General features: G+C 39.7%; 1 protein-coding gene across 5 annotated transcripts in view; it reads left to right on the top strand.

Moving 5' to 3' along the window:
- Positions 1-14,486, top strand: part of PTPRG (protein tyrosine phosphatase receptor type G) — a 759,790-nt gene that overhangs the window by 522,432 nt on the left and 222,872 nt on the right. For all 5 annotated transcript variants that reach the window (XM_061128174.1, XM_061128173.1, XM_061128172.1 and 2 more), the window contains one exon: positions 1,609-1,704. In XM_061128174.1, the coding sequence (XP_060984157.1) occupies positions 1,609-1,704 (96 nt within the window). The remainder of the gene's footprint in view (positions 1-1,608; positions 1,705-14,486) is intronic.

Below are 14,486 nucleotides of genomic sequence, written 5' to 3'. Positions count from 1 at the left end.
CCAGACATAAAGGTAACACATTTGTAAGTGGGTGGGGCTAGCATCAATGAAAATTCACAATCTAAGGAGAACAGTTCTGCATAAGAAAGTATAATCTCCAAAAGAATCTACCATCCTCCAGTCCACTTGGGTGTCTGACTTTTCCTAGGAAGTGTCCTGATTTGGGCTCCCTGATCACACCCTTCAGGGGAAAAACATGTCGGCTTGTTCATAACGTGTGGGTGAATTCAGTCAGCAGGACTCTTCGCGTTTGACCTGTATTTCAGCTAGCCTGTCTGACTTCCCTTTTCCCACTGGGTAGTTATCATTTAACATCAAGTCTCCATATTCCATCTGGGGTGTGGTTGTTCAGAAAATAGCATCATGTCATTTGCGAAAGTGGAAAAATAAAGGTCATAGACGAGAACCAATGATAGCAGGAGTTTTGATTTTCTGTAAGGAGTAGGAGTGATTCAAGAAGATTCAGTGGAATTATACTTCTGTTAGAAATCTTAAGATGCCTGCCAGGTGTTAATGTGATGGTGATGGTGCTTTGTGGACCTCTCAGGTCCAGGCATAGTGCACACTCTGTGTCCTATACTGACATGTTTAATCCCCACACTCATCTATACATAAGGAATAATACTTAGAAATTAGTTTACTTGCCTGGGATCTCACATGCAAGTAAATGAGGAAGCTGGAATTAGGGCCCCAAATCTTTTATTCTTATCTCATACATAATCTCTCAAGAATACTCTGTGATCTGTTTTTGTTCTCTGAATTGTATTAGATATCAAGGAATGTCCAGGCATTCAAATTGTATAATGATTTTAAGTTGATTTACCTTAAAGGATGAGAGGCCCTTGTCAAAGGTCAGAGAAGGTATTCAAGGTGCGGTTGAGAGCACCAGGATTTTGCACTCTTCACTGATGTTTTTGTCTTAACCAAGTGAGCATCAAGTTTATGAAGCACTTTCTTCACGTGTAACTTGAGTGTAGTCATTTCTGCCCAGCCTTCACAGGGATTGTTAGATGGATTAAGTGAGATCAGGAATGGGATGGCTTTTTGCGAACTGTAAAATCAAGAGTATTATTATCATCATTGCCATTAAATTTTTGTGAATTGACTAAAATAGCCCATATTGGCTATTTCTTAAAGCTGAGAGCCCCCATCAAATTCTTATCATCAAAATGATACTTGTCTCTAAAGACATGTCCATTTAAGCCTTTAAAATTTTAGCATGTGAACTGAATCTCACAGCCTTGGTTTTCTACCTTAGCGTGTTTTAACTCCATTAAAATCTGGCTTCCTAGTAGAGACCGTTCACCATGACATGAGTATTAGGTAATAAGATGTTGGGTGTTATTTTTGTGTGTGACCTAAAGTCATCGTAGTTATGTGAAAAGACATGTATTTTATTGATATCTACTGAAGTATGTTGGGATAGAATGATAAAATGTCTAGGGTTTGCTGTCAAATACTTTAGCAAAGAGAAATATGGATAGATGAATACATTGGTCAAAATCTTATTATGTTGGGGAATCTGAGTACACTGTACTATTCTTTCTACTTCTGCATAGGTTTTCCTGGTATATTCTCCTAATATGTTTTTTATTGTTCTTTTTACAGATGCAGATTTTCTTTTACAATCCAGATGATTTTGACAGCTTTCAAACTGCCATTTCTGAAAACAGAATAATCGGAGCTATGGCTATATTTTTTCAAGTAAGTTAACAATGGCTCAAATACTTCAACCAGAGTTCTTTGAGTATTTTTTTTTTAATTCACCGAATTGTTCCATGTTTAATGAATACATCTGTTTTCTAGTTCACACCTGTCTAAATGAAAGATATTTCATATTGTCTAATGTGTGATTTAAAATGTAAATAAGTATGTTTAGAAACATAATGAAAAATTTTGCATGAATTATTCTGATTTTATTGCTACTTGACTGGTGCACAGATTGAAGAACACATTTATCATCTAAGTTACTTCACTCCTGAAGCGTTTTGAACAGGTTCCTTCAGCATATTAAGAGGCTGATGTTTTAAAAAAAAGTGGTTTTCTTTGGAGCAACTTTAAAATTTGACATTACTTGCAAGTAGATTAATAAATCGCATCAGTCATTTCTCTAAAGAGACTTCATTTCTACCCCCTCGTTCCCCTCCAGAAATCCCCATGGTAACTAAAATTTTTATTGAGACTGTTTCCACGTTAGTATGTTTATGATCTCCCAGACTCTCTTTCTCTTTTTTGTTGTATTTGTATTAAGGAGTTTTCCTGGCTCATGTGTTGGTTCCATATCTAGAAGTGAAACGTTGCATCCTGCCATAGATAATACTGTCCAGGCTTCTTAGTGTTGATCAGTGGGTGTCTTAACCAAGTAGCCTGGAGGAGACCTGGTGCTTTTTTTGTGTGGGAAGGTAATCTGAGTAGGAGGTGTATGGCTTGTCTTTCAGTCTTGCAATTTGCCTAAAGACCACTTACAAGTCTTCCTTTTACCAATGAGTCATCATGGGGAAATTATGTCTTTCTGACAACTCAAAGAACATTAAAGACATCAGAACCTTCTTCAATATGTGTCTTTAACCTCCGTCTTTTGAGGCAAGCTTCTTTGTCGTTGAGATGGAGCCACTCTTGTGTGGAGCGTGTTAATTTCACTGCCCTTTTTAGTGAGTGACACAGAATGCACAATTCTCTTTACTGTTTGTCTCTCTCTCTCTTAATACCCCTCTCCCTTTCTTTTCTTGGATAAAGGCTCAAAGGGGATGTGATTTTTGAAAAATTGAAAAGCCTAATATCCTATCCAAACTTCAGAAACAATAAGAGTGGCGTTCTACAGCATTGGTTATGACACTAATTTTCATACTAAGGTTTCTGACCTAGTACTGCGCCATGAAATCATTTCAGTGAGTCTTGACCAGCATTTTTAAAATAAATAGAATAATACAGAACAGAAAGTATTCAAGTGTACCACACATAGTAAGGGTAAATAATTTCTTTGAACTTGTTTTTTCATTGCTCATACACAGACATGCAAGCAATTGGGTCATTATACTAAATGTGTTTCTCATTGTGGGTGATACTGAAATATTTTGAAATATTTTGTTTACATTGCGTATTATGATAATCTCCTCATTGTTCCTACTGTTTGCCCAGGCATTTCTTCCCTTGATTATTTTCATGAACCACAGTAGAGCGTAGTGTTCTAAAAGCTTACTCAGTAGAGTCAAAAATACGTGCATTTGAATCTCATCTTTTCCACTTAACTGCATAATGGTGATGTAGTTGTTTAAACTTTTTGTTTTATTTTATTTTTTGACCACACCATGTGGCTCACAGCATCTTAATTCTCTGACCAGGGATCAAATCTATACAATAGGCATTGAAAGCACTGAGGCCTACCCCTGGACTGCTAGGGAATTTCTAAACTTTTCAACCACAGCATTGTTATCTGTGAAATGAGGATGGCAACTTCTGCATCATCAAGACTGTAGTCGTTAAATGAAGTCCCTAGTGTGGGTTTTGGCATTGAGTGGACATTTGGTAAATGCCAAACAAAATATGTACCCATATCCAGCCACTTCTGTTTCTATGAGGTGGAGACCCCATGGTGTATGTGTCTTCTCTGCATAAACAGAAGTCTGTTCTGGGCACAGCCCTGCTAGCAATTCAGCTGGTTCTGTCATAACCCCTTGTGTATCTAAAGTGTGATAGATTTGTGGTTGGCATTACTGGGGTTGCTTGAACTTCTCAGACTGTTTGTACTTGTGTATGTGTGAGCGTGCTCTCAGTCATGTTCAACTCTTTGCAGCCCCTTGAATTGTAGCCCATCAGACTTCTCTGTCCGTGGAATTCTCCAGGCTAGAAAACGGGAGTGGGTTGCCATTTCCTCCTCGGGGATCTTCCTAACCCAGGGATCAAACCTGTGTCTCTTGCATCTCTTGCATTGGCAGGCAGATTCTTTATCACGGGGGCCACCTGGGAAGCACTTACATAGTTTTCCTTACTTTTTATCACGCTCCTCTTAGCACACTGTTTTTCATATTGCTGGATCTCTACTCCAGCAGCCCCGCCTTCATACCTACCCTTTCCTCCTTTTCTGTCATGTCCACCCATGCCTCATCCAACCTGGTTCTATTAATACTTTATAGGTCACCTTTTTTTATAGGAAAATAAAATTTTTAAATGTTATTTATGAGTACTGGAAAGTCTATTTCACAGCATGCTCTACCCAAAAGGCTTCTATTTTTCCAGCTCTAGAAAGTCTTCTTAAATATAAGACCAATTAGAGTATGGGCAGGAGAGGCACATTGGTGTAGAAACCAGCAAAAGACCTCAGTGTGAAATCTATGCTTTGGATTTTTAAAGTATTTCCAGGACACAAGTGCTTGTTCACATACATAGAAATATAATGTGTATTTCATCTGGTTAGTCCTCTCAGTTTTGGCTTGCTATCCTGTGGACACAAAATAGAGGACAGATAATAAAAAATAGAATAGTTTTTTTTTTTTTTTTTAGATAGCAGCTGCATGAAGCTACTTTCTTTGTTTTTCTTGTAAGTTCACATGCACATTTATACATCTGAGTTCACACTATGTCATTGCAGTGGAAAGAAGATGATATCATTGCTATTTTAATTTGGCAGTCTTTTTAGAACCTGTATTTTGAGATCTTTGTGTTTTGAATCTTTCTAATAAGAATGCTTGATTTGGGACTTTGGTATTTCTCCCCCAGGTAAAGAAATCTTGATGTACATTTCCAAATTCAAACCTAGTACCTTCCATTTTGGTCTTAAAGAAGTATTTATCATTCTCTGGGGAATGATTTGATGACATGTATGGTATCACTTACTACATTAAATAGATGTGGTAAGTGCAGTCACCTCCTGCCCACTAGAAGTGGGTCATAGTCCTATGTGATAATGGCTCGAAAGAGGTGAGAGGAGGTCTCCTACTCATGAATTGGCTGTACGCTGCGCTGGTGCCCGTAAATGCACAGATTCATTGTTGAGAATCACAGGATATGAGTGACCTACAAGTGCATGTCTAGGCAAGGCTAAGTTCTGTGTAGATGCTGTGGCTTTGATGCCAGCTTGCTCTACACACTAGAATAATTTTCCCAACAATTTGAGTTTTTCATTATCTGTGTTTCTTTTTTTCCCCTGATCATCTGCCTGTTACTCCAAGGAGTTTTGGCTCTCTTACTGCCTTTGCTATAGTTAGGTATGACGAGGTTCTTAAATTTCCAAAACGCCAAAGCACACACACACCTAACAGACATGTGGTCGACCAGGGAACATATTGGCTGAGTGCCGGTGGTCCTGTTGTAGCTCATGGACATAACGATGGATGCTCCATCGTGCTTACAATTATTTTCTTCAGTTAAAAATGGAATATTTCATATAAGATTTCCTGATGATGCTGTAACAATGGAGATCTGAGTAGTGACTGTCTCCTTTGGAGGGGGTGTGAATTTCCATGGTAATAACCCATTCTCTAAGCACTTTCCATGACTTCACTGTCAGCATGACCTTGATTTCATGACCCCAACCTGGGCCCCAGTAACCTTGAATAGTGCCTGACATCCTTTGGTTGCGGACAGAATTGAAGGTCAGTCTCACTGTTGAAATGTAGTGATCCAGGTTTCCCCTGAATGCTTTGTGTGAACACCAGTAAAGGCAGGATCGCCTCCAGGTACAGAGCAGAGCAAATCATGGCAGCCCCACCAGGGTTTACGCTTTGGGGCCCACACAGTGCTAAAAGGCACATTCATTTCATAGATAACTACTGCTGAGTGGAATGTTACAGTTTTCCAACACATGTCACTAAATGCCTCTGGAGAAAGAACACCCTTTTCCAGTTCACACACCTTTGGGCTAATGGCCCTCTGGAAGATAAAGGAGAAAGGAAGGGTCAAGTTTGATTTAAAAGGATTTTCTAAATAAAATAGGGTAAAATAAGAAATAGGCGAGGGATGAAGATACTTGTTAAATCACTAAGAGAATAAATAGATGCTTGTTTAGCTAATTTATTAGTACAAAAAATGAGTATTTTTTGTTTGTTAAAATAGAATCTTCTCTGTTAGCCTGTTTTGGAGTCGTGTAGAAATGTAAAAAGCCAAAAGTCATCAAAATGCGCTTTTAATGTATTCTCGCATTTGGATAACACGCTCTTTAAAGAAGAAGGATGAAAGCCTGTGTTTATAGGACAGTTAGAATGACAGTGGACTGATTAGGCAATTTGTTGATGATACTTTGTTTTGAAAATAACTCAAAAAGGTTTAATTAATTTTGATGTAAAGTTACAAATCTTCCTTGACAAGTTGAGGTTTCCTCCTGGTAAACATTGTAAATTTAAAACGTAGCAAGTTGAAAGTGCATTTAATACACCTAACTTACTGAATGTCAAACCATCATATCTTGGCCCAGCCTACCTTAAATGTGCTTAGAATATTTACATTAGCCAGTGGTTGAACCCGTTTATCTAACACAAAGCCTGTTATTGTTAACAAAAAGTATAGCACAGCCTGAAGTTTTCATTGTCTCATGGACTTTACTGAATACTGAAAGGGAAAAAAGGAAGGATCATCTGATAGAGAAAGGTTGTATATGTATTGGTTATTTACCCTGTGACTACGTGACTGACAGGAAGCTGTGGCTCACCGCCTTGCCATTCATCAGAAGACAGTTTATCTTACCATCTTCCTAGCTTGGGAAAAGACCAAAATTTGAAATAATGTGTATCACTTTCACAGCATCATCAAGTCAAAATTATAAGTTAGGGACTCTCTGTATAGAGCAGAGACTACTCAATTCTCAGAGTGACCTTATGTTTAACTTGACCTGTATTTTTTTTAGATCAAGAATCTTCTATCATTGCCCTTGAAATTGGGTTCTGGTTTGATTTTTCTGTCTTGCAATCTGTTTCTTCATCATTTCTCTATGAACTGTTTCCTCCATTATCCCTATGAGCATCAAAATGCCTTGAACCATGCAACCATCTTAATGACTTTCAATCTGTTACTTACAGAAGTTTGGGATTCCCAAGCTTGTAAAATTTTGATTTTATAGGTTTGATTTTTGTGGGTTTTTTTTTTTTTTCTTTTGAGGAAGGACATGATTATCTTTGAATATGTGATGGCGAAGGAATCTCGTTTGTATTGCTAACCCAGTTACTATTGTTATTTAAATGCCAGAAATTTTATTTATATTTCCTGATTCTATTGAACTTCAGAATTATAAATGCATGATTCTTTAAAAGCATCTACATTTAGAAACTTTTCTCAGGTGGTTTTCTTTTCAGCTTCTTTGTTAGACCTTGTTGGGTATAATCACTTCTGAATCTTTGCATCAGACACAAAGAAAATTTTTATCATGTCTGCATCCAGGGGCTCAATCAATAGCATGTTTCTTATACATTTAAGAAATAAGTTGAGGTATTTATAGGTTGTCTTATAGTATTTCTTTTTGACAACCTGTCTTCAGCAACTCCGTTGAAGCTTTTTTCATTTAATATTAGCTTCTACTTCTTCCGAGAGCATTGAGCCCCTTTGCACAAGTATTTTTTTTTTTTCCTATTCAAATTTCTATCCACAGACTGACTGCTGTCGTTGGATTTTTGCTAAGGTCAGTTGCTCATGCATTTGGACCTTCCTCACTCTGTCCTAGGAGAAGACAATGGCACCCCACTCCAGTACTCTTGCCTGGAAAATCCCATGGATGGAGGAGCCTGGTAGGCTGCAGTCCATGGGGTCATAAAAAGTCAGACACAACTGAGCGACTTCACTTTCACTTTTCACTTTCATGCATTGGAGAAGGACATGGCAACCCACTCCAGTGTTCTTGCCTGGAGAATCCCAGGGATGGCGGAGCCTGATGGGCTGCCGTCTATGGGGTCGCACAGAGTCGGACACGACTGAAGTGACTTAGCAGCAGCACTCTGTCCTTCCTTCATAGTTGAAAGCAAACTTCAAAACTCAAATGTTTCCCGAGTTACTAACCCATTCTTTATATCACTCAGTGGTGCAGACTGCTTAATTATTTTTCTCCATCTGGAGAGGCTTAGTAATTAAATGAAATGGCAGCACCTGGGATTATTTATAGATGTGGAGAAGGCAGGAGGAGTTCTTGATGACTCATCCAGGGCTGGCAAGGAAGGCTTTTTCTCCACTTCCCTGGGTCTCCCCCCACCAAAGGAGCTGTGATTTGTCCTTCCTCTAACCCACTACTTTTATCACTCCATCTCTCAGTCATGCTGTGGTTTCAGTCGGTTTCTTCTGACTTTGTACTGTGAATTCACTGAGGACTGGGAGCCTCTGCTTACTCATCAGGTGCATCTCTTGCGGGTGACTCCCATTGTGGGTTGGCTGTGCAAGTACTTAGGTGAATTCAGTGAAAACATATTCAGGCTGTCTCGAGTCTTGACTGGAAAGGCGCACGCTGATAACCTGGTAGTGAAGAAGTGATTAGAAACCGGCATTAGGGAGTATTGTTGTTTAGTCACTAAGTCGTGTCCGACTCTTTTTGCGACCCCTTGGACTGTAGCCCATCAGGCTCCTCTGTCCATGGAATTTTCCGGGCAAGGATATTGGAGTGGGTTGCCAATTCCTTCTCAAGGGAATCCTCCCGACCCAGGAATCAAACCCGAGTCTCCTTGGCAAGTGGATTCTTTACTACTGAGTCACCTGAGAAGCCCATGAAGGAGTGTAAGACCTGAGAATACTGGACTACAGTCTTGTAGGTGGAGGTCCATGTCTTGTTCTTTTGCTCCCTGTCCCACCATCCACCTTTCTCTAGCCCTCACTTCAGTGTCTTGACCTCACTTGTTGCTCAGGATATTTGTAGTGGATAGGACTAAGTTACAGGAAGCCTTTTAGGATCCCACCACAAGACTGATGATTTGGGCTTTGGAAAAGCGCATGCCTAGGTAACTGCGTAAGCTTCAGCTGGAAAAGGTGATGGATTTACAGAAGTGTAAGGCTTTTGAAATGGTGAAGGACACTGACCATGAAGATTCTCAGACTGCTGATCCATTGAGGAGGCAGTTCTAACCTGGGACTCCACTGCGTCTAGCATTACTCTCAACTGTATCTCTGTTTATGCCTGTAGTTAGGAAAAGCATCAGGGCTTGAAACTTCTTAAAAGGTACAGTGCATTCAGAGGCCTTAAAGGAATGTGTTAGTGCCAAGAATATCAGGGTCTATCTATATCTGAAATTGTTATTATAAAGTTTCCCACTGGGAATTCCCTGGCAGTCCAGTGGTTAGGACTCTACTTCCATGGGGTGTGGGTGGGTGGGTGTTCTATCCCTGGTCGGGGAACTAAGACCCCACAGGCAGCAGCATGGCCAATTAAAAAAAAAAAATTAAGTTTCCCACCAAAATGATTTTATCTCAGTAGATGATGGGTGGAGAGAGAGGCTTTTTTGCATTGTTTAGCTCTTTTTCATTCTACCATGACTCTTTTTCTTGTGCATTTCCTTCCTAGGGTTAGTTTCTTTGTATTTCAGTGCATCTGTATGTATGACTTTTTTCTTGCTTCTGCTGTATCTCTGCTTGTGTTGACTCATTTTGCTCATTCTGCGTTATGTTAAGCACCTTCTTCTTGCCATTCTTCATTAGCATGGCGAATGTATCCTCAGAACTGTAGCTTGCCCTCAAAGTAGTTAGGTAACCATAAGCTTTGAAAAGAGATGGCCTTTGAATTCTTGCTTTACTGGTAGCATCATTTTTTCATTGGGAGGTAGGGGAAGACAGATCAAAATAGGTAGATAAAGTATTGAGAAAAGAGTACAAGAATTGTGTCTTTATATATCTGTATAATTTCAGAATGATAAATAGTTAATTATAAGAGTATGAATTTCCTATTTTTGAGTTTTAGAACTGGAGTTTCCTCCATCTTTCATTTTCCTCCCATTTTTCTACAAAGCACAACACCAGTATAAAACCACCCTTTTTTATTTATGGTGACCAGCAAAGTCACCTTTTCAGTTTGTTTTTTTAACCATCCTGAGAAATAGTTTTTCTTTGTTTGATGAACAGCACATTTTCTATCATGGCTATAGATAATTTTCTTTTTTTTTTTTTCCCTTAAAGACTGGACCTATGGCCAAGGTGAAATGAACGTCTCTACCCCGTAGAATGAAGGGAGAAGGAAGGGTGCAGAGAGACAAAAAGAAGGAGAAGGAGAAAAGTAAGGAGTGAGAAGGGAAGGAAGGAAAAAAATATTAAACCCACTACCAAACACCCAGCAAAAGAAAAAAAAAAAAAATCCAAGAACTATTTTTGAGTCAGAGACTGAGTGAATTTGTGTCAGGGACTCGTGATGGATTTTTACAACTTCTTCCCTAGACTGCTTTTGGGGATAATTGAAGTAAACTAATATGATTCTTAATTTATCCCTTTCCAGTCGCTGCTGTTTGAATATCATCCTTCTCACATTTTCCACATCCTTGGTTTTATCCAGTTATAAGTTCAGTTCTTTCACTACATTACCTAGAAGTGTAATTTTGGAATGTTTTTGGCTAATTAAGAGACTTTTTTTAAAAATACAAATGCAAGAATTAAAATACATATGTTCCAATTAAACTATTGTAACAGCTAATTGATTTCACAAGACCTACCATTAAGTGAAGGCCAGAGTCATCATTAATGTTCAGGTGCAATTGTGGAATAGATGTGTGGATGTACAACATTGCATTTAATGCCCTATGAGATGTTTTCACTACATCTCCTGTCTGCAAATGGCCTAGAATTCAGATTTCCTCTTAGTGGACATTATGGAGGACTATAATTGGTGAAGCATTACATAATTAAGAAACTTTGAAAAAAAAAATGTGAAAATCTTCTTTAATTAAATCATTGCACTTCAAGGACAGTCACCAAGTTCTTTGCCTTTGTACATCACTAAATGATAGTTTAGATTCTGCCATTTACTTTAGAACTTAGATGTTTTGGCCAGTCATCGAATCTGATTGTCATAGTCTCAGATGAAACACTAGGAACTCTATAGTGATCCCATTAAAAGGACAGAAGAGAGATTGGCTGTCTGAGAGCTAAGTGGTTGGCCACGGTCCCATAGATCTTTGAAATCTACTAAGCTAAGAATTCTAGTTTTGTTACTCTGAATCCAGTTGTCTGATTTTTCTTAAGCTCTGATTTCCCTGAAGTAGGTGTATATACCTTAACTATTAATAATTAGATCTCTTGGGACAACTTTACACACAAAGCATCTTGCATCCCAAGGTTAGAAGTGAGTGACAACTCTCTTCTTTTCCTTCTTTTTCCTCTAGGTAAACTAGTTGAAAAGATGCTTCATAAATAGAATGCAAGCACAACTAATAAAAGTTAGTGTTTATCACAGACTTAATTCGTGTAATCTTCACTGGGACCCCCCTCAAGGTATTATTGTATCCATTTTACTGATGTACAAGGTGAGGCATGGAACTTCTTTCAGTATAAATTACTCAACATCATATCAGCCAATAAATGTTGGAGCCAGGATTTCAACAGCAGTAGGGTATCTCCAGGGTCTGTACTCTTTATGTAAAACTGAATCAGAAAATTTTGCCTTTCTGTTGGAGAGAGTAGAGAAAGAAGTGTATATCATTGGTACCAGTTATTATATATGTATATGTGCTTCAGAACCTCTCTTAATTTTTCTGGTACCCAAAAGTTATTTTCTCATAACTTTAAATTTTGTCCTTATGCTTTTTGCCCATAATTAAAACCTTTGATCTCATTCTAAATTCCCTTAGACTCTGTGCCTATAATTATTTTATAGATTGGATGACTGCTTTTTTTCTTCTGCCTTTTCCCTTTTATGAAAAGGCTATAAAGGGAATCCAATGAATGGTATGGTTAGATAAGGATACTGTGAGTGAACAGAGTTAAGATTTGAACAATCCTTTGTTAACTTTTTTTCATGGCAGTGGTTCTTTGAGGGAAGGGTGCAAGGGATTTCCCCCCAGAGGACCTGAAGCCATGCCTGGCCACACTTCAGTTTGTCCCATTGGGGTAGTGATGCTACTGAAATCTAGTGGATAAAAGCCAGGGATGCTGCTCAGAATACTGCAGTGCACAAGAGAGCCCTTCACAGCTCGGTTTGATCTGGCCCAAATGTCAGCGCTCACACTGAGAGACCCAGCTTTGTGTGAGGACACCAGAGGGTTTCGATCTCAATCGATGTGGGCTATCTGGGGTTATTCTGCCAGCTGATGGCTGTAAGAATAACTAAATCATCTCATGCCTGAGAAGTCCCCTAGGATTCTGGTCAACGAGGGTTTAGTTGACTGGATTCTAAGATAAGACTTAAAGACTTAGATGCCTGTTTGCAGGGAAGGAATGAAAATGCAGATATAGATAATGGACTTGCGGACACAGTGGGGGAAGGAAATAGTGGGCTGAACAGAGAAAATAGCATCACTGTATATGCACTGCCTTGTGTCAAATGTATAGTGAAAAGTCACTGTATAACATAGGGAGCCCCGCCTGGTGCTCTGTGATGACCTCGAGGGGTGGGACGTGGAGAAGGGAGGGAGGCTCCCAAGAGAGGGGATGTATGTATAATTATGACTGATCTGTGTTGTTGGTGGGGCAAAAACCAGCCCAGCACTGTAGAGCAATTTAAATCCACCCTGCTTCTATGTACTCCAACCTCACCTCAGCCCCTAGAAATTAAAGAACCCAGGGGAAATGTGTTCCCAGGCACTGCAGTGATTTGTGAAACAAGCACTGATTTAATAGTACATTCACTTAGACCTAGAAAAGTAAACAAAGGTTAAGAGCATGGGCAGATGCCTTTGAACTAGACTTCAGTGGGAGCTGGTTTGAAAATCTGAGAGATCAAGGAAGCTCCCCTGGTGGAGGCTGTAGGAGACTGTGTCTCCGTGAATCACAGGATGCTCTTGTTCCCACGGTCCCCGCGCTTTCCTAGGGCAGGATGTTAAAGCCTTCAACGTTGGTTTTATTTCAGAGATCTGTTACGGCTTCTCAAAAGGTTTTGACTCTTTGGCCATCTCGGCATTGTCCCAGAGGAGTGAGGAACCGTCTTGAGCTGGATGAATCCTATTGTTACTCACCTGTGGTGCTGCTAAATTGAGTTGTCCAAATGAGAAGCTTGCAATTCTGAGTTCGGGGTTTACATGAAAACTCCTGTTTGTTTTCTTTGTCTGTAGCGTCTTAATGTATATGATACAAGTGCACTTATCTGAAGCCCAGAGCTTTTGTTTCTCTGTGTGTTCTGGATGATGCTTACCTGTCTTCTGTTAATATTTTTTGTTACGGAATGTGCTAAATCTTCATTGCTGCCCAGGCTTTCTCTAGTTGCGGAGAGCAGGGGCTACTCTCTAGTTGAGGTGTGCTGGCTTCTCATCGTGGTGGCTTGTCTTGTTGTGAAGCTTGGGCTTTAGGTGTGAGGACTTCAGTAGTTGTAGCGTGTGGGCTCGGTAGTGCTGTACTTGGGCTCATTACTTGTTACGCATGGGCTTAGTTGCTCCCAGCACATGGGATCTTCCAGGACCGGGGATCAAACTGGTGTCCTCTGCATTGCAAGGCAGATTCTTAATCACTGGAGCACCAGAGGAGCCCTATCTTTTTTTTTTTTTTTTTCTTTTTTTTTTTAGTATTTATTTGGCTGCACTGGGTCTTATTTGCAGTATATGGGATCTTTAGTTATAGCATGTGGGATCTAGTTCCTTGACTAGGGATTGAAACCGGGCCTCCCTGAATCAGGAAAGTGGAGTCTTAGCCACTGGACCACTCGGGAAATTCCAATACCTGCCTTACTTGAGCATACGTTTGACCCGTACTCCCAAAGCACTTGTCTGGTATACCACAGGGATTCAATGTAAAGACAAACTGTTTTGCACAGCTCTTTTTAGTTGGTAGAAATCCATTCAACTATTTTTCCATGATGTGGTAACAAAGAAGAAACTTAGTTTTATTTATATGAGCTGCTGCTGCTGCCGCTGCTAAGTCACTTCAGTTGTGTCTGACTCTGTGTGACCCCATAGACGGCAGCCCACCAGGCTCCCCCGTCCCTGGGATTCTCCAGGCAAGAACACTGGAGTGGGTTGCCATTTCCTTCTCCAATGCATGAAAGTGAAAAGTGAAAGTGAAGTCACTCAGTCGTGTCCGACTCTTTGCGACCCCATGGACTGCAGCCCACCAGGCTCCTCCGTCCATGGGATTTTCCAGGCAAGAGTACTGGAGTAGGGTGCCATTTCCTTCTCCTATTTATATGAGACTTTTCCTCATTTCCCTAGTATCCACTTCTTCGTCTGTCATCTTGATCTTGGTAACACTGTCTGGCCAGCTGTGATATTTTTCAGGAATGCAGTCCTGTGGTTTGTGAGAGAAACAAAAGACTATTTGGAGAACTTCCATAAAACTTTAACCCTCCTATCTTTCACTTGCAACAAGTAAGCACCCAAATGTGATACAGTAAAACACACAGTATTTGGGGTGTCTATTATTTTTTTATTGAAGTATAGTTGATTTACAATGTT

Source organism: Dama dama, chromosome 24 (assembly GCF_033118175.1).
Source record: "Dama dama isolate Ldn47 chromosome 24, ASM3311817v1, whole genome shotgun sequence".
In the NCBI taxonomy this organism is placed as follows: domain Eukaryota; kingdom Metazoa; phylum Chordata; class Mammalia; order Artiodactyla; family Cervidae; genus Dama; species Dama dama.
Note: the sequence above shows the minus strand (reverse complement) of the source record. Positions and strands in the feature narration are given on the sequence as shown.